This window comes from Bubalus bubalis, chromosome 16 (genome assembly GCF_019923935.1).
Source record: "Bubalus bubalis isolate 160015118507 breed Murrah chromosome 16, NDDB_SH_1, whole genome shotgun sequence".
NCBI lineage: Eukaryota > Metazoa > Chordata > Mammalia > Artiodactyla > Bovidae > Bubalus > Bubalus bubalis.
Window position 1 is genome coordinate 70,020,925 of NC_059172.1, and position 19,444 is coordinate 70,040,368.

General features: G+C 36.9%; 2 protein-coding genes across 8 annotated transcripts in view; one reads left to right on the forward strand and one right to left on the reverse strand.

The window, feature by feature from the left end:
* Positions 1–2,275: 2,275 nt before the first annotated feature.
* On the reverse strand, positions 2,276–10,920 carry CWC15 (CWC15 spliceosome associated protein homolog). 3 transcript variants are annotated; one of them, XM_006064931.4, is made up of 7 exons: positions 10,775–10,920; positions 9,318–9,456; positions 8,600–8,712; positions 7,927–8,015; positions 6,754–6,867; positions 3,781–3,899; positions 2,276–2,735 (listed from the first exon to the last, which is right to left on the reverse strand). In XM_006064931.4, the coding sequence occupies exons 2-7, from the start codon at positions 9,446–9,448 to the stop codon at positions 2,606–2,608; spliced, it is 696 nt and encodes a 231-aa protein (XP_006064993.1). In that variant the 5' UTR covers positions 9,449–9,456; positions 10,775–10,920; the 3' UTR covers positions 2,276–2,605. The 3 variants fall into 3 exon arrangements, with proteins under 3 accessions (XP_006064993.1, XP_006064995.1, XP_006064994.1); XM_006064933.4 differs by having other exon boundaries at positions 10,742–10,838; XM_006064932.4 differs by lacking the exon at positions 10,775–10,920 and adding an exon at positions 10,243–10,552.
* The window catches only part of KDM4D (lysine demethylase 4D), a 31,423-nt gene continuing 22,528 nt past the window's right edge, over positions 10,550–19,444 (forward strand). The window contains exons 1-4 of one of the 5 annotated variants that reach the window (XR_006640102.1): positions 10,550–10,953; positions 11,111–11,352; positions 12,926–13,019; positions 13,644–14,098. The gene's annotated coding sequence lies outside the window, so the exon portion shown is untranslated. Of the gene's footprint in view, positions 10,981–11,110; positions 11,353–12,925; positions 14,099–19,444 lie in introns of those variants that run through there. The other 4 variants (XR_006545423.2, XR_006545422.2, XM_025266972.3 and 1 more) reach the window with 4 other exon arrangements.

Below are 19,444 nucleotides of genomic sequence, written 5' to 3' on the forward strand. Positions count from 1 at the left end.
ACACACACACACACACACACACACATTTTTATGATAGAACAAACAACAGGCATTCAAACTTATCGGCAGCCCATGCTATATGCTAGAAGAGGCGGGTAGAACCCTACTATATCTCTGCCAGGTACTCAACCTTAAATTGATTCCCATCAAACCCCCTTACTCATCACCCTGGTTACCGCTGTTTCATAGGTGAGAAATGTCAGAAGGGCTATTTCACACAAAAAGGAAGTCAAGCATAGCAGTTAAGAGGTGGTGGTGGTGGTTTAGTTGCTAAGTTGTGTCCAGCTCTTGCATCCCCATGGACTGTAGCCTGCCAGGCTCCTCTGTCCATGGGATTCTCCAGGCAAGAACACTGGAGTGGGTTTCCCTTTCCTTCTCCAAGCAGTTAAAAGGATGGGCTGCAAATAGACACTGCAAGGTTTGAATCTTGGCCTTATTCTCTTAAAAATTTATGACTTGGTTTGTTTTTAAATTTCTCTTATACACTTCAATTTCCTTGTTTATAAAACACAGAAAATAACGCCGCCTGCCTTACAGGGAGCAGTGTTGATTACATGCATGTAGCACATTTGGAAATGTTACCTAGTTCGCTTTAGTGGAACCCGAGGTGACAGAGCTGGGCTTCACATTCAGGCCCATCTTGCTTCCAAGTTCTGGCTCTTGGCGGGATTAGACGGTTTCCTCAGCCACACCTATGCAAGATGTGTTGCAAAGAGAATGTTAGGCATTTTTGCTAGGAAGGCTGATACTGGCTTTATAAATCTGAGAGCTGAAACTGTACCATTTATATGTGTCCTTGATCTATGACCAGTTACATAATGTTGTCTCACATTGGAAAATATTAGGAAAATGGAAAAAGAAATCATTGAAATTAGTTTTACTCTGATTCTTCCTGAATCTATTGGGCTCCAATAGGTTATCTGAAGTAACTGGATGTCAGAAGAAGGGTGTATGCACCTAAATTGGGCCCTTGGGTATGAGTTATAAGCCCTTTATATATTAAAAAGTTTTATTATGATTAATTGCTAATTCTTTTCCTCAAGACTTTACCCATTACCCCAAGAACTAGTTTTGGAAATCTAAATAATGCTTCTCACTTCTGTAAGCACATTTTCACATAGTTTTAGGCACTCAAATGTGTCCCAGCATGTATTACTACTGATCCAATCACTCAGCCTGAATTTCCTTAGCTTTGAATAACCCAGTATTTCCTTCCTATGTAAATATTGCTATGAAGAAAATTGAAAAATGTGAAGGCACTTTAGAAATTGAAAGTTGGAGATAAAAACATTTCAGTATTATGAGAGGCTTTTAAAAAACACTAGTCAAGGGGCTTCCCTGATGGTTCAGTGGTTAAGACGCCATGTTCCCAATGCAGGGGGCCCAGGTTTGATCTCGTCAGGGAACTAGATCCCACAACTAGGACCCAGCACAGCCAAATTAAAACAAAAAAAACCCACTCGTCAAAGTATTCAAACATCAATGTAAATTGCTCAGATGGGAAAAACTCAAAAACACAAGGCATAAACTTGGTCAAGACCTGGGCTGTAATTCCAGTTCTCCTCTGGACTCAGGTTAACCTGTGTCCAAGCTTCCACTGAGGATCCTAGAGAAGGGAGTTTAAATAAATGCCAGTGATAAAGAACAAGTTATTTTTGCTTTAAAGGTTTTACCTTTAACCCTACCAAGCTCAACATCATTTACAATAGAGGAATCCTATGAATGGGTCTCTATCTGTAAAAGATTCAATTCCCAGTCTTACATTTTCTATCAAAATGATAACCTTAAAAATCCTAGCCAAGGTTTAGGGAAACTTCATTTCCCAGCTGTGTAAACACTCCCACTTCCTGTATCCATATCCTCGTATTTCCAAAGGTTTTACTTCATATATTGCTTGACGTTAAACTCTCCCAGGCTTTGCATCTAGTGAGTGTCAGTGTGCCAACTCTCTCTCACTCAAGAGAAACATGGCAGCTACGTACCCAGAGCACAGGTGAATGCCACATGCTTCCTGGGCACACTTAAGAAGCTCTTTCTTGTCTGGGGCTGAGAGAAAAGAAAGGGGCAATCCCAAAGTGAGAGGTACCCCATGCTCCCTCACACATGCACTCGGGGTGCTTTCTGCTTGACAACACTCCTCTGTACCAACACAGTGGTCCAAAATGGAATCCCTTTAATCTTTCATCACACTTTTCAAAAGATAGAGGAGATATCATGAATTAACTGACTTGAGATATGAGGAGAAAAAGTTTACAAAGAAATACAACACACAGAAGAAAATATGCAATGTTTTACTAGCTGCATACATTTCAACAAACAAGTTGGGGACACAGATTTGGCTATTTAGATTATTAAAAATATTTATTACAAGGTTTCTTTTCCTATATTTAAGAGAAAACACATGACTGGAAATATTGAGATGGAAACGGTTAAATCAATTCCCAAGTCCTTATTAAGTAATTAATCAATAAAGGAAAAGATACTTTGGAACTAAAAATTAGGGAAGCCTATACACAATTTAGATAGGGGTGGGAGAGAAAAATAAATCAAAATGAAGTCAGATCGTTTACATTTTATAGCCTTCAATTCAGCACATAAAACTGTACTATTTAATGTATTTCTCCATGAACTTTTTGTGAAATTCAGATCGAAGCGTATCATTGACAAATCTTTTGTCTTTCTTCTGATCATCTACACCTTTTGCACAGTTCTTGAAGACAACATCATCGTCCCACCTGAAAGAAGAAAAATAGAACAATCTTAAAATACCTGTATCAAGAGCTAAAAACATTATGTGAACTGCAACGCTTCCTCATGCTCAACATACACATCATTTGATGCTGCAATTATACCCAAAAGAATAAGTAATTTTTAAGAGGCAGTTGGCTTGCTTTTTTAACAGGAAGAGTAATCCCTATTTTAAAATACACACAATGTTCTTATTATTCTTCCAGTATAAGAAACTTTGAGTTAAAAAAGCAGAAGTTGCATAAATATTTAATGTTTTCAGGTCTAAAACAAAGAGGCAGCACCTGGTACTACCCTGATTAGTATGAATAGGTCTCAAGGATAACTGGGCAAGTCACTATAGTTAGATTATGTAGTTTTAAGGATTTTATATATACTCTGTAACCATTTAACAATGTAGGACAAAAGAAGAAACTATTAGGGTATAATAATTAAGGCTCATATGTTGGCCCACATCTACATTAACCACAAGGAAAAAGCAGCTGAAGAGCTTAGGGCAGAACTCTAGTTAAGACTCTCGTGGTTGGCTTTCATAATGTATAAACTTTAAAAAAAAACAACAAACGAACAGGCAGCCTGGGATGGGCTTAAAAACATGTTTTAGAGAAAATAAAGACTATTATTTCAAAATATCATCTAGCATATACAACACAAACTCACATATACAATATATGAGTTCTCATAAATACATATCAAATGAAAGGCTATACAATGTGAGTGAGTGTGGATGTATGCAAGTCAGAGGAAACCGCACGTGGAAAATCAGCAAAGAACACGGGCATCTTTGAAAAGTGTTTCAAGTCATCACTGGTGCAGCGCAGAGAAATGGGGAAAGCTGAGCAGAGCTAGGTCAAGCGTGATCTGCGTATTAAGAGATGTCTCAACCTCCAAACATTTCTATCTGTACCAAACAAGGTAGAACTACCATATAGTTTAATACAACCAAAAAAATACACATACAACTTGTATTTTATATACAATCTGTACTGTATACATATATATAAAATCTCCAACTTATTTACTGTACAATACCTTCTTTTAACTTTGAAGTTGGCCTGAGGCTGGGATGGGCCAGTGAGATTAAGAAGAGGATTTCCACTCAGAATGTTTTCCATACGAATCCTTTCTTCTTCAGCCTTTTGTTCTTGTTCCTGTCAACAATATGGGAAGATTCATAAGCAAAAGATTCATTTACTTATATTAACTCTGGCGTCAATCTTATTATCATAACTCATATTTTAAAAAACTGTTAGGATTTTTAGAGGGAGATGGGATAAGCATCAAGATAGCATTGTTTTTGTTTTTAAAGATATACCAAAAAAGTCCTACTGATATAATTTGGTACTTTCATTATAAATATTTCATGTTTGTTATCATTCATTAGTCTCTGACTTTGAAATTCTTGAGTTGCATATTTATTTAAACATATTTTCTTTCTTGAATTACATACAAAATTACACAATTGCTTAGAGAGTATATCAGTAAACATTCTAATTATTTAAGAACATGTTTAAACATCAAAAAGACACATTAGGCAAAGCAATTTATCTCAATTTCTAAAGAAGGGTTAATATCGCAGATAATAAATAATCTTTTGACTCAATAACAATGTAAACTAGCATCTCTAGGACTGGTGACAAGTTATTATTAACCAAGAACAGTTTCCTATTATTTCCTTTAGAGTTATTGGTTGACTCCCACACGTAGCACTGGGGAAAAAAGGGGCCAACTCTTTCCATACTCAAGTACCAGGTGCACTGTTTCATGACCACAGGTATATAGGATGGACAGCCTGTGGTTTACTCAAATCCAACCATCTTGTTTTGTAAATAAATTTTACTGGAACAGTCTCATTCATTTATGTTTCCTATGGCTGCTTATCCTCCAATCAGCTGAGTTGAAAAGTTGCGACAGAAGCTATGTGGTCTGCAAGCCTAATACAGTTATTATCTAGTCTCTTGCCTGAAAAATCCCATGGATGGAGGAGCCTGGTAGGCTGCATTCCATGGGGTCGTGAAGAGTCGGACATGACTGAGTGACTTCACTTTCACTTTCACGCACTGAAGAAGGAAATGGCACCCCACTCCAGTACTCTTGCCTGGAAAATCCCATGGACCGAGGAGCCTGGAAGGCTGCAGTCCATGGGGTCGCTAAGAGTCGGACACGACTGAGCGACTTCACTGTCACTTTTCACTTTCATGTATTGGAAAAGGAAATGGCAACCCACTCCAGTGTTCTTGCCTGGAGAATCCCAGGGACGGGGGAGCCTGGTGGGCTGCCATCTATGGGGTCGCACAGAGTCGGACACTGAAGCGACTTAGCAGTAGCAGCAGCAGTCCTTTATAGAAAGTTTCCCAGCCCCTAACATAGGCTGACTGGTTTGAAAATGTTTTGAAACACCTCAGCTACTAGAGGTGCCACTATAAGCAAGACAGGGAAATAGGTACAAAACTGTCATCTGACTCCAAAAAACACCAACACATGTTTGTACAAAGAAATCAGATGCATCTTGCAAAATTGCCAAGAATTTGTTTGAAATGTTTATGCTCCAAATGCATTTAATTGTCTCTTTCTATATCCACAGCTGTTACGAAGGCCAAAAGAATCTGGAATAGAATAAGTGCCCTCTTGTGGTGTGCAGATGTAGGTATGGTCTGATAGTTCTCTTGGAGTTTTGCTATCCTATACCAAATTTTGACACGAATTGTATCTTTAATGTTTTTATTCTTAATCTGAATTCTAGCTGTCTTCAAAGCCTATCCCCAATTCTACGTCTTTTCTCAATTCTTCCCTGGCCCTTCTGATCCATATGAATTCTACCTCCCTAGGTTCCAAGCATTAACCTACATCAGTCTTTTTCCTTTTTTTAAACAGAGCAATTCTTGGTTCAAATAAAATCTTACACAGAAGCCCACTTAATAAAAAAAAAAAATTGCTCTATTCTGGTTGAAAGTGGAGGCAGATAGATCTACTTGAGGGTCTCACAGTGTGCCAAATTCAACATGTTCCAAATATAACTCATCATTTCTTTTCTCTCCACCGAAACATGCCCATCCTTCTGTGTTCCATGAATTAGTGCATGGCACTCACACAGACCCAGGAACTGTCATAGCTAACTGGTCACTCTTCTTTGGTCAATTTAATCTCCCTGACAGTTAATGTCTCTCAAATTCAACTCCTAACATGCAAGAGTCTCCTAACAGGATATGAGGATTGTTGAAACAGCCTCTAATCAGTTCTTTCTTGCATCCTCCACACTTTGGCCAGAGTAATCTTTCTAAAATGCAGCCCCAACCTCACCATCTCCTGCTGAAACCGACTAATTCTGCATATCCTTTGGAACAGAGTTCAAACTCCTTTAGCACTGGTCTAGAAATGGTCGGTGCACTCACTCACTCTTGCCTCCTAAGTTTTATCTCTTATTGTTACTACTATGGGTAATACTACTATTGTTACTACTATGGGTAATTATGTAATAAAGGTACATACCATGGATCCTATTTAATTTATCTGTCTTTGAGTTAGACATTCTTTCCTTCCAAATGGAGAGACTGGGGACTCAGAAAAGCTAGGTTACATAAAATTTATTGACAGATAGCCTCAGCAAGTACCTGGAAAGAAGGCTGGGGCAGAAGACAAGGACAGAGGTAAAGATGGCATCATTATATCTGTGGGTTCTTCCTAGGTAATAACTACATCTAATCATCTTTGATTCTTCTGACACTTAATAGACATTGACTAAATGTCTGTTGAACAAATAAATGAGTGAAGAATAATTTAATGATTAGGCCTAAAGCACGTCTGAACCATTTCAAAAGAATTTTTAATGTAACTAGGAGGCTTAGGATATCACTGAATTTACCAGATTTATAGACCTACAGGTGCTGTAATATCTAGACCTGGCAAGGATGATTTCTGATATAATTGCTACTACTTAAATTAAAAAACATTTCTACTATAGTTTATGGGCGAAGATGTAAAAAACATTTAATATGTTGGTTTTACCTTCCTGGCCTGCTCTTCAGCTCTTTCTTTTTTGATTTTTTCCAGCTCTGCAAGAAGAGCTGCAGTATCGTCATCATCACTCTCCTCTTCAAAATCTTCATCTTCATCTTCCTCCTAGAAAAGAATGGTGATGGCCCGGGAGGTTAGACATAAGGCATAAGTCATATGTTTTCCATAAAAATGGCACTTATCGAATCTTTGGAGCAGGAATTTTCCCTGGGAAAGGTAAATGTAGCTAAATACAATTAGAATCAGCAACCAAACAAAAAGTAAAATAAAACCTCAGAAGTAGCTTATGACTACTTACTAAAATGTATTTTAAAATGTATTTTAGACATTATAGCAGCAAATAGTATCTTTCAAATTTACATGAACAAGGATTTATTTATGAAAATATTTGTAAAACTAGAAAAAGAACATTTTATACTGATACACACTAACTACATACTTTGAGGGTCAAAATAGTTTTATATTGCTCAAAACAACAAGGAAATAAGGATAATTGAAAGTACAAAAAAGGGTGTTAAATTCTCAGAGTAAAATAATTTCAAATGAATAATCATTAAATCTCACTTAAAACTGAGTTCCTTATATGAATTACTATGTTAATTTTTAATTTAGTCTATCAATTCTAGAATTACTAACATATATGCTTAATTAGATGCTACCCTTGAAGACTTTTCCCTGTACATAGAAAACTGCAAACTTAGTGGGACCTAAATTTGAATGTTAATGAAAGTGCCAATCCTTAAAAGCCTTCCACTTAGATCACATGTCTCCCTAAACACAGAGGGAGCATCACTGAACATGTGGAAGGGGCATCACTGGTTGAGAATATGGAAAGGTCCCTATGTTCACTGGAGGGGATGCTACTGATGAAGAGCCCAGTCTAAAGAGGTAGAGCTAGCCAATTTCATGGTTTAATACCAGGAATTATTTTTTAGGGAAGCACACCTTTCTGGCTCTCCAGAGATCAAACTTGAAATCTGATTAACAAGATAATGCTTTCTTTGTTTTAAAATAGACTATAAGGTTTAGCACTGAAGTCAGAGCTGTAACTGAATAATAGTACGTAAATGCAAATTGCTTCTTAAAGCTAAAAGAATAAAAAAGTATTTCAGAAAAATGGTAAGTAAATTACTACATGGAGATAAGAGGAAGAAGGAAACATACATCTGTTAGTGGATCATCTGCATCAAGGTTGGCAGCAGGAATCTGGTCCAATCGAGGCTTCTTTGACACTGAAGAGGAGGTTGTATGTTCTGGGAGAACACAAACATTAGTTAACTCACTGAATCAAATCCTGCATTTCCTGTAACATTTTAGGGACTTGCAGGCACAAAGAGCTTTTAGGTCTTAAACATGACAGTAAGGATTATAACAACAGTGGCAGGCAAATAAGTCCTTGACAAATATTTGCTGAATGAGTTAACAAATGTATTGATTTTAGTATGGGAACTGTAGCCTAAGGAAATTTAAGATATAGTTTACACATGCTAGGAATAAAAATGGAAGAATTTCAAAGACAGAAACCATGGGGCCTTAAGAAGTCTGGCTGCTGTAAATAGTCAAAAACTCCTTAATCTGAATTGAAATAACAGTTGCTAAATATCCCCTAGCTCTTTCTAAAACAGAAACATAAAAAGATGACATTGGTATCAATTTCATTATCATCTCTAATCCAATCCAATCCAATCTAATCTTTAAAGAAACTGCTATAGCTCTCACCCCACATTTAAAAGCAAACAAACAAACAAAAATAATAATCCATTCCTATCACCACATGAAAAGAAAAACTACTGTCAACATAATGTTACGAAAGACATGTCTAAGATAATATTGGTACCTCGGGTTGGCCGATCTCTGTTTTTTTCTCTTGCAGCAGCTCTCTCTCTCTCCTCCAACTCTCTCCTGAAGTCACGGTTTCGAACCTCTTCAGGGGCATCCTGAGTGGTCTGTCTAAAGTAGTAACAAGACAAGGCAAAGTCACTTCTAAAAAACACACGGCTGTAGTAATGGAACACAATTCAAGAAACACAACTTCATCCTGAGTCCCTGAAGCAGAAAACTCCACTAGGGGAATCAACAAAATCATTATCCGAAGGTTACTAAGAGGCATCCCGTGATGTCAAAAACCTCAAACTAAATCAACAACCTTTAAGAACCTCAAACTAAATCAACATACTTTCCCATAGTAAGGCAGCGGGTTGATCAAAACACCTTTACTTTTTGTTAGTATGCTAACTCAGGGCTTGTTACAGCAACACTTTTAATCTCATACTGATCAGTATTGATAGTGCTTGTTCCTCCTGAGAGAATGTATTATTAGTCATTGTTCAATCGACATACAGAAATTCCTGGTTAACTGGAATTTCTACTTAAGGAATATCTGGTAGCATCTTAAAATCATGGAGCATAATTTTGGGTGTCAGAAACACTACTACATTCTACTCCTATGAAAATAGATAACTTGAGTGAGAATAACCCAAACACGCTATCTCATGACTATATCATTTAACAGATTTGGTCTTGCTTGTGAAAGAAAAAATCAAAGGCTTCATTACCTATATTTTATCTTTGTATGAGAGGGTAGGTCTCTGCTTGAATACTGCTTTGAGAGCTGGCTCAAATCACCCTCACCTTTTCCTCTTCCACCTCTTGCAGGTTCAAAAGTTGGCCGAGCTGCTGTTGTCATCTTTTATGCTTTGAAGAAAAACAGCGCCAAGTTATTTTCAATATGACAAACTCTCATTTTGAAAAGCATTAATCTATATCCATCCTTGTGAAATAATTTCCCTAGCTCATTCCCTCAAACATCTGTGACCCCTGGCAATCCACCAAGTTTAAGTTTCTGTCATCTGTGAAATGGGGATATTCCTCAAAAGGTTATTAAATCAGGAGACTTGACACATCAAAACCCTTGTAAAATACAGTACAGCCATGTCTGAGTTTTAAACATCTCCACTCAACCTCATGCCACCAGACTCCTTACTCTCATTTCAACTAAACCTCACACAGCAAAACAGGCTAACAACTACAAAAGCAAAGACATCTTAAAAAAAAAAAAATCACCAACAAAGTTACTGAGTGTTCTAGGAAAAAAGTGTGTTAAACTTCAATGACAGTTACATAGGCAAATATCTCCAACAATCTTTTGTTGATCAAATTTCCTCCAGCAGCAGCCAACATAATATAAATCAGATCTTTTCCAAGTTACAATTTAAGAAATGCTGGAAACACAAGAGCCCACCCTCAAATGACTCTAATAACCAAAAATTAGGGACCCGTTTGTGGTTACTGAAACATCCTCAAGCGTCAGAAAAGCAAGTGTCAGGGGGAAACTGGGGGAAATGATATACTTCTCTAGATTTTCCGGGAAAAAAAAAAAAGGGAGAGGGATGTATCCAGAGACAGAAACAGCGTTGCAGGCCGCTGGGGAGCACCGCCGCCTCCCCCCAAAGACAGTCATCCCTGGGGCGGGGAGTTCACCTCCGGGCTGTCACAGGGAACTCGCTGACTCTTCACCCCTATCCCAGGGGGCGAGGGGTGGCCCTCCGCAAAGATGCCTTGGCGCTGCGCTCTCGGCGGCCGGCCGGAGACCAGAGACACGCTCGCTAGGCGCGGAGCCCCACCACTAGAGCGCAGCTCCGCCGCCTCCTCCGCCTTTACGGGCTCTCTGACTCCGCCCCCAGCTGCCCCTTCCGGCCCCACTGACAGCCGGCCCTCCCCACCGGCAGCTCCTGGGCCTCCACGGCCTAAACCGGGTTAGCTGACTCCGCTCCCAGCTGCCCTTTCCGGCACCGCCCATAGGCCGCTTTCCCTGTCCGGCCCCTCTGGGGCCCGCTCGGTCTGCACTGGATTCTCTGCCTCCGCCCCCAACTGCCCCTTTCCGGTCCCACCCACACTCGACTTTCCTCGTCTGGAACTCTGGCGCCTCCAGGGCCCGCACCGGGCTCTCTGCCTCCGCCGCCAACTGCCCCTTACGGACCAACCCACAGTGTGCTTTCCTCTTGCCGCTCACTTTGGCCGAACTCCGATGCCGCTGCCTCCGGAGATCATACAGACGCCATCATGACTCTCCGCTCCCAGAAACCTCTGCACCCGCGGCCAAAAAAAAAAAAAAAAAGCCCAAGACCCGGAAGCAAACCCCAAGCTCTTCAGCCGCCCCGCGGACACAAGGACCAATTAGCGGAGACCAAGGTGGAAGTCGAAGTGACGACGCAAGGGGTGGGGCTGAAACGGCCCAGGGGGCGGGCGTTTGAAATCAGTGCTTTAGAGTAGACCCTGAACGTCGTTTTGTAGCTTCGGGAGCCAATTAATGTCTCTTCCGTCTTTTCCTTTTCTGACCCCCTCCCAGATTCCTTCATTCCGGTACTGCGTGAACGGAGAGCCCCGGGTAGCCGACATCAAGTCCCCGGCTAGCGAGAGAGCATAGAAAAGGATTACACCAAACTGTTTAAATCCAACGGCTCCTGCTTCCTTTCTCCTGAGCTAGACCCAACAAGCCTAGAGAGTTGGGCTACGGAAAGTAGTATTTGCATTTAATTGGATATGAAGAAAGAACAAATATGTACGGGGGCAACCACGATCTTTATAAAGGTACCATTCCTGCAAAAATATTAGTCTTCACAACCAAGGTTGTATTCGTAACGTTCGTTAAAATTTTTACTTTTTAAAAAAGCCGAAGTTATAGTGGGAGGGGAGGTGTCACTATTTATCGAGATTCATTTGTATACTAACCGACATTGAACGTTTAGAACGGTGGCCCAACTGCCAGGAGCCCTAGACGCAGTTACTATTGTAAGATGGCTACTCATGAGTTAGGTGAAGTTTTCATAAGGTAACGAACAGGAAAATTAAAAAATCACCAATCGTCCTAACTCCTTCCTCCACCAAAAGCCCTCTGGGAGCATGGATTTTGTTTGCCTTTTTAGTTCAACTTGGTATCTAATCACATAATCCTTGGCCACAGTAGGTGCTCAGTAAATATTTGTTAAACAAATGAAAATTCAACTCCCCCGACCTTAGTTTCAAATGTAAAGAGCTCATAACATCGAACAGAAAAAAGCTTCCCCCCCCCCCCCACACGCCCCCAGAACTCTTTCTTTGAACTTTAAATGAAACAAAGCATTAGAAAAAGTCCCTTCCCTCATAAAATTCAAGTTGCTAATCTTGATTTTTCTTACTAAAGGTATTAAATTACTCTTCTAACCTGCCACATCTCGGTAAAGGACACTACTATCATCAGGCTAGATACTCAAACCGGAATCCCAGGGCTCCTGCTTAAATTCCTTTTCCTTCACTTTTCTCATCTCATTTACTTGCAAGTCTTCCCCATTCTACTTTCAGTATATCCCAAATTTCATTCCACTGCCTCAGTCCAAGCCACCATCATTTTCTACCTGGTTGTAATTGTCCCCTAATGATCTTCCTGCTCCCACTTTTCTCCCACAGTTAACTTTGCATATAAAAGTGAGAGTGATCTTTTAAAATCGTGAACCAGGTAGTGTTACTGTTCTGCATAAAAATTCACTGTACTTAGAATGAAAATCAAATTTCTTAATGTGACCTGACCCGAGAGTTCTTAGGGTTTGGTTCCTACCTACCTCCTGGCTTCTCTTCTGATCATCGTCCTACAGCTCTAGCCGCAGGCAACACTGCGTGTCTGTTTCACAAACAAGATTTCTTTGCACTAGCTTTTCTCTGTCGTATGTGCCTCAGTATTACCGTTCTTCAAGTTTCAACTCAAAGACGACCTCCTCGGGTTTCCCCTGACATCTACACCCCCATCCCGCCAGTACACAAATAGCATCACATCACCCTATGTTAACTAAACACTTCTGAATTTATTGTTTCATTGTTTATTTCCTTGTTTCTTGTCTGAGAGGCAGCATAGCAAAGTCATTAAGAGAAAGGAACCTATAGCCAGCCTGTTTTGGTTCTGAAATCTAGATCTGCCCTTTCCTAACTAACTTCAGGCAAGATATTTACCCTTTCTGTGCCCTCAGTTTCCTCATGTATTAAATGGGAATAATTCTAGTTTCCACCTCATAATGTTATAAGAATTAAGTGAATTAATACTAGTGCTTAAAATTCTCAGCAAACAATATTTGCTAAACGTTTATTATTATTAATAATATTTTTATTATTATTGTCTATCTTCCTGTATTAGAACATAAGTTCCAGGAAAGCAGAAACCTTGTCTCTCTTGTTCACTGGTGTATCCTCTGCATGTAGAACAGTGCTTGGCACATAATAGGTGCTGAGTAAGTATCTGTTGAATGAATGAATGAAGTGGAGGAATGACGTAAATGGCAAGGTGGTGACACAAATATAGAAAACACTCCTGGTTTTTTATTAATATATTCCAACTTATCAGCCCCAAGTCAGTCACCCGGATTCATTTGTCTCCCATTCAACCACATAATCTTTTGGTCGCCAACCATGATTGTATAACCACCCCTGTAGTTTCATTAACACCAACTTAAATATAATTAGCCCACAAAATTAAAAGCTTTAGCCTAAATGGTCTGAAAGTATTAATAAGGAAAAGAAACTAAAAAGTTTGCTTAAATAATTTTAAAATATTAGTGAAAATCCAAAACTCTAAAATTTTTTTATTTAAATGACTTGAAAATATTAGATAAAGTAAGATTAACTTAAAAACCTAATTCGCCCATTCAGCTGGCAAAAAGCATACATAACCAAGAATCCTCATTTTAAACCCATTTACACAAAAATTTAGGTGAGCCGTTTATTCTACCCAGCAATCCTCTTACACTCTCCTAATTGCTTGTTTTCCCACTCTGCAATATTATAATTTGCCACATTCCCCTTTCTTCAAATCTACACACCTATTCCATCCTTCTTTCCTTCATTTTGTTTCCCAGGAATGGATAATCATCTGACTTCCCTGAGAAAATAGAAGCTCTTTTTCTCAGAAGACTCCTCATCTCTCCTCAGCAGATGTACTGAGCTGCTTTTGACTGTGTCCTTACATTGAGCTTTCTGTGTATTGGAAGAGGTGAACACACTGTTGAAAGTGAAAGTGAAGTTGCTCAGTCGTGTCCGACTCTTTGCCACCCCATGGACTGCAGCCTGCCAGGCTCCTCTGTCCATGGGATTTTCCAGGCAATAGTCCTGGAGTGGATTGCCATTTCCTTCTCCAGGGGATCTTCCCAACCCAGGGTCTCCCGCACTGTAGACAGACGCTTTTACTGTCTGAGCCACCAGGGAATTCACTGTTAGGGAACGCTAATTCTCTCCCTTGTGCTCTGGGTCCAGATCCCTGCAGCCTTCCCTAAAACAGTGCCTGGCACCAATAGGTGCACATAAATGTTTTCCAAATGAATGAATGCATGAGAGAGTGAGTGAACGAGTTTTAACAGAAAAAAAAAAAACTCACATTTGCTGCAAAAAGTTATTACCTTAATCTTTATATGTCCTTATACTTTAAAGGAGAAAAAAGTAATTTTTATTCTGCTAGTCTGAAATCCAGATTTAAAGTGAAGATACACCAAGACCCAGAAAAACGTTGTTTTTAGGAAAGAATCTCTAAATGAAAAATCAAGTGATTAACAGGCTGTATAAGTACTATCAGAATTTTAATTCAATCAGCCCACCCCTAATTGGATCACAGATCTAATTCAATCAAACTTCCCTTCTCTTCCTCAATTCTAGTAAACCCTCTCATTTACAAAGTTACCAGCCCACAAAGTGTTAAACTTTTGCTTGAAAATGAAGGAAAAAACCTAGTGGTCAGAAGTTAGAAATCACATTTCAAAAATAAAAATATCAATGTAATAATATCAAAAATGTAAAAAATTACATTTAAAAAATAAAGTAATATAAATAATCTGAAAATGACTTGTTTTTATAAAAAGTTATTGCTCCAACCTGTTTTGAAAAGTGAAAGGAATAGAAAAATAAGCTTACTTTCTATCAACAAAATCCTGTTTTTAAATGCACATGCTTTGGATACCAGAGAGATGCTTTCCCAGCAGTAACCTCAAGATGAAATTTGCTGAGGGTCCAGACTAGATTACTGGACCATATTATAGCTGAATCACCTCTTACTTAATCTGAGCACTTTGCTGCTTCACTAGCTAGCCAGTCTGTTATTAATTAAACAATTAAAAACAAACATTAAGAAACAGTCAAACAACTAAAATATAGAAAATAAAGGCTAGAAAAAGATATGCCAGGCAAATTCTAAGCAACAACAATAAAGAACTTTATGTAGCAATATTAATTATAAAAAGTATTCTTTAGTGTAGCATTAACAAGGACACTTATATGGACATCATATTGCATCACAGATATCTAAGATATTAACAAATTAACATTGATACACAGAAGATTGTGCGTAGAATATATGCTTATTGCATTTATATATGCATATGTATTTATATATTGCATTTATATTTATCTAAGATTAACAACAAATTAACATTGATACACAGAAGATTGTGTGTAGAATATATGCTTATTGCATTTATATATGCATATATATTTATATATTGCATTTATATGTAATATAAATATAAATATATTTATATATTGCATTTATATTTATATGTAAAATCATTTAACCAAAAAAGAGAATACACATTCTTTTTGATAAACAATGAATATGTACAAAATTTAATCAAGTATAAAGTCCCTGAATAAATTTCAATAAATGCCTATGTATTATCTTTAAATGATAGTATTTAATCTTGCCAGTTTTTTAACTTTATATAAGTGAATCATATATGTTCTTTGGTGTTTTGTTCCTTAATGTCTATTATGTGTAACTGTGCTATATAGAATTTCACTGCATAAAAATGCATCCTATAACATTTTAATGGTTATGTTTTCAGTGTGTTATAAATAATGCCACCTTGAACATTCTTGGAAATGTGCAGAGCTGTATGTGTATACTTTTCATATATATATAATCCCGTCATCAAGATAAGAATTCTCCTTGTCCCATAATCCCACTTGATACTGTACACTTGATATTGTCCAACTTTTCAATTTTAGCTCATCTGGTGAGTGCATAGTGATAATCTTAGTGGGGTCTTAATTTGCATTTCCTTGAGTACTAATTACCTTTCATATGTTTATTGTTCATTTGGATTTCTTTTATGAGGTGTCTGTTCAGTCTGTCGAAATGTTTTTTTCTTATTGATTTCTGTGCGTTCTTAATACTTTGGGCAACAGTTCTCTGTCACTTATTTTACATAAATTGTAAAATAAGCAATGTAAAACTTTATGTAAAAATTTACATAAATTTTTCATTCTTTTTCACAAGGAGCTTTATGTAGCAATATTATCAAAAGCATTCTTTAAGTAGTGTATCATTAACAAGGACACAAAGATAGGCATCTTATTGCATCACAGAAATCCACTAGGAAATGAACTCCAAATTAACAACATTGATACACAGAAACAATATGTGTATAGACATTTATGCTTATTGCATTTGGCTTTTTGGTATATTTTAACATATAAATACCAGGGAATTTCAATTTATTAATTTTTTTTCCTTTTTGCTTAGTGCATGGTATTTCTTGGTTAAAAAATTCTTCCCTACTTTGAGATTACATTGATATTCTCGGATATTATCTTCTGAAAATTTTATACTTGGGCCTTTCACAGTTCTACCAGGAATTCATTTTTGTATATGGTATAATAGAAGAGTCTTAGAATCTGATAAAGCAAGTCTTCTCACCTTGTCCTTCTTTTATGAGTGCTTTGCTATTCTCTGCCTTTTGCACTTTAAAATTTAAGTTGTCTTATTCTATGAAATACTTCTGGGATTTTGATTGGGATAATGTTGAATCTGTAGATAAGTTTAAAACCTGATGTTTACAAAATTGAGTCTTCAAATCTATTATCAGGTTATGTCTTTTCCATTTATTTAAGTCTTCTTTAAGTTCCCTTAAGTAAATTTATATTATCTTCATAGAAGTCTTGCAAATTTTTGTTAGCTTTAGCCTTAGATACTGTTTAATTTTTAATGCTATTGTAAATGCCATCTTTCTTAAATTTTAGTTGTCTAATTGTTAGTTGCTGGTGTATATATAGAGATAATTGTTTTCATATATTGCTGTTTTAAGTTGAGACTGTTCTAAGCTCTTTTATTAACTAAGATAGTTCATTCATAGATCTTTTGGATTTTTTACATAAGTCATTTCTAGGAATGACAACAGCTTTGTTTCTCCCCCTCCTCCCTTCCCTTTTTTTCCTGCTTTCTTTCATTGCATAAGACATCCAGGATATACTGAATAAAACAGCTGGTCACAGGCATCCTTGTCTTTTTCCTGCTTTGAAAGAGAAAACTTTGAACTTTTAATTACTAAGTGTGATGTTTACTGAAGGTTTGGGGTAGATGCACTTTATTCAATTAGAAATTTCCCGACAATTTATAGTTTGCTAAATGAATGGCAGATTTTATCAAATACTTCTTTGCATCTAATAAGATTATTTTTTAATCTTAGTATGTGTTATTATATTTATTTATTTAAGTATCAACTAACCTTTCATTCCTGGAATCAACCCATCTTGGTCATGATGAATATATTGTAGGGATCAGTTTACTCAGTTTGTATTTAGGACTTTTGCATCTGTGCCCATCAGTGAGATTAGCCTTTTATTTTCCTTTCTCATAATGTCCTTGTTGGAGACATGTACATACAGTTTGTATCATAAGATTTGTTGGGAAATAGTCTTTCTTTTTCTATTCCTCAGGAAAATTTGTCTAAGATTGGAATTACTTCTTTGAATATTTGGTAAAAGTTGCTGGTGTAGCCATTTAAGAGTATAGAGTTTTCTTTGGGAAAAGAGTTTTGATTACTGCTTCAGTTTCCTTGCTAGCTATGGATATACTCACCATTCTGTTGCTTTTTGTGTCAGTTTTGCTATTTATATTTTTCTAGGAATTTTTTCATCTGAATTTTAAAATATGTTGTCTTAAAGTTGTTTTTACTGTCTTTATTTTCTTTTTTATGTCTGCAGCATCTATAGCGATGACTTCTTTGTCTTTCCTAATATTGATTATTTGTGCCTTCTGTTTCTGGTCTTTACCGTTTTCACCAGGGGTTTGTTGTTTTTATTAGACTTTTCACAAAAAAACTAGCATTGGTTTTGTTCATCTTCTTTATATTGGCTTTCTCTTTCATCAATTTCTGGTCTTATTTTTACTATTTCCTTTGTTCTACTTTCTTTGCTATACTTCTGACTTTCTGCAGTGGATGCTGAGTTGCTGAGTTCATTTAATTTTCCAGTCTTTTTTCTTTTCTTATAGTGAAGTCGCTCAGTCGTGTCCGACTCTTTGCAACCCCATGGACTGTAGCCTTACCAGGCTCCTCTGTCCATGGGATTTTCCAGGCAATAGTCCTGGAATGGATTGCCATTTCCTTCTCCAGGGGATCTTCCCAACCCAGGGATCGAACCCCGGTCTCCCGCATTGTAGACAGACGCTTTACCGTCTGAGCCACCGAGCCTATAAATCTTCCTTTTAATACTGTTCACTAGTACCCCCCTAGATTTGAAATGTAGGATATTCATTTCTTTAGGATTTGATTTACTTTAAAGTATTTTATTTCTTTATGATTACAAGTTTTATTTAGAAATGTATTTTTAATTTTACAAAATATAGAGCTTTTGCTATCGTTTTAATATTAATTTTTAACTTTATTGTTTTGTGGTTAGAGGACATGTTCTGCCTACTTTGACATTTGTTAAAACTTGTTTTATGGCCAGAGTTTTATAGTCAATTTTGCAAAATTTCCATAGTACTCAAAAAAATCGTATTCTGCAATTTGGAAGACAATATAGATCCCTACCTCCAACAAAAATGTTCTAAATGGTTGAAACAAATAAATATGAAAAAGAGAAACTAAAATAAAATCTTTGTTACTCCAAAATAGTGAATACTTTAACAAGATATAAGGGAACAAACCATAATGGAAAATAGGAATAAATTAGACTACATTTAAATTTTGAAAACACCTGAAAAATAAACGATAAACAGATTGAAACGGAGGTGGTGCCTAGGATAAGATATTTCAAATCATACAATAGACATAGAATTAGTATCTCAAACATTTAATACATTTAAAGAACTTTTACAAATCAATGAAGGAAAACACTGAAAAAATGGGCAAAGGATATAATGTAATTGTCAAAACCCACAAAAAGCCAATAAATCAATGAAAAAGCATGAGTCACACAACATTAATATTAACAAAAATATAAAGGTGATAAATTACTTTGCCAATCCAATCACCAACAACTAAAAATTTGACATTATCAAATATATCTGGGGATACAGAGAAATAAACTCTCCTACTCTGCTAGTGACTGTGTTAATTAGGATAATCCACAGGTAAGCAACTTGACATTGCCTAATAAACTACAAAGTATAGTTTCTATATCATTAATAAATAAGACCAAAGTATCTAAACAATAAATTCTCACATATATTCTCACAAATAAGATTTTTAATGCAGCATTGTTTATAATAAAAAACAGTAATCTGAATATTCATCAATAGAGAAATGCATTAAAAATTTTTTTATGGCAGACTATATATGTACATAGATGAATGCATCTTGAAGCTGTTAATGTTGAATTTAAAAATTACAAAAATTAGTATATTTGGTATAAAATCATTTATCCAAAATAAAAATAGCAAACACACGAA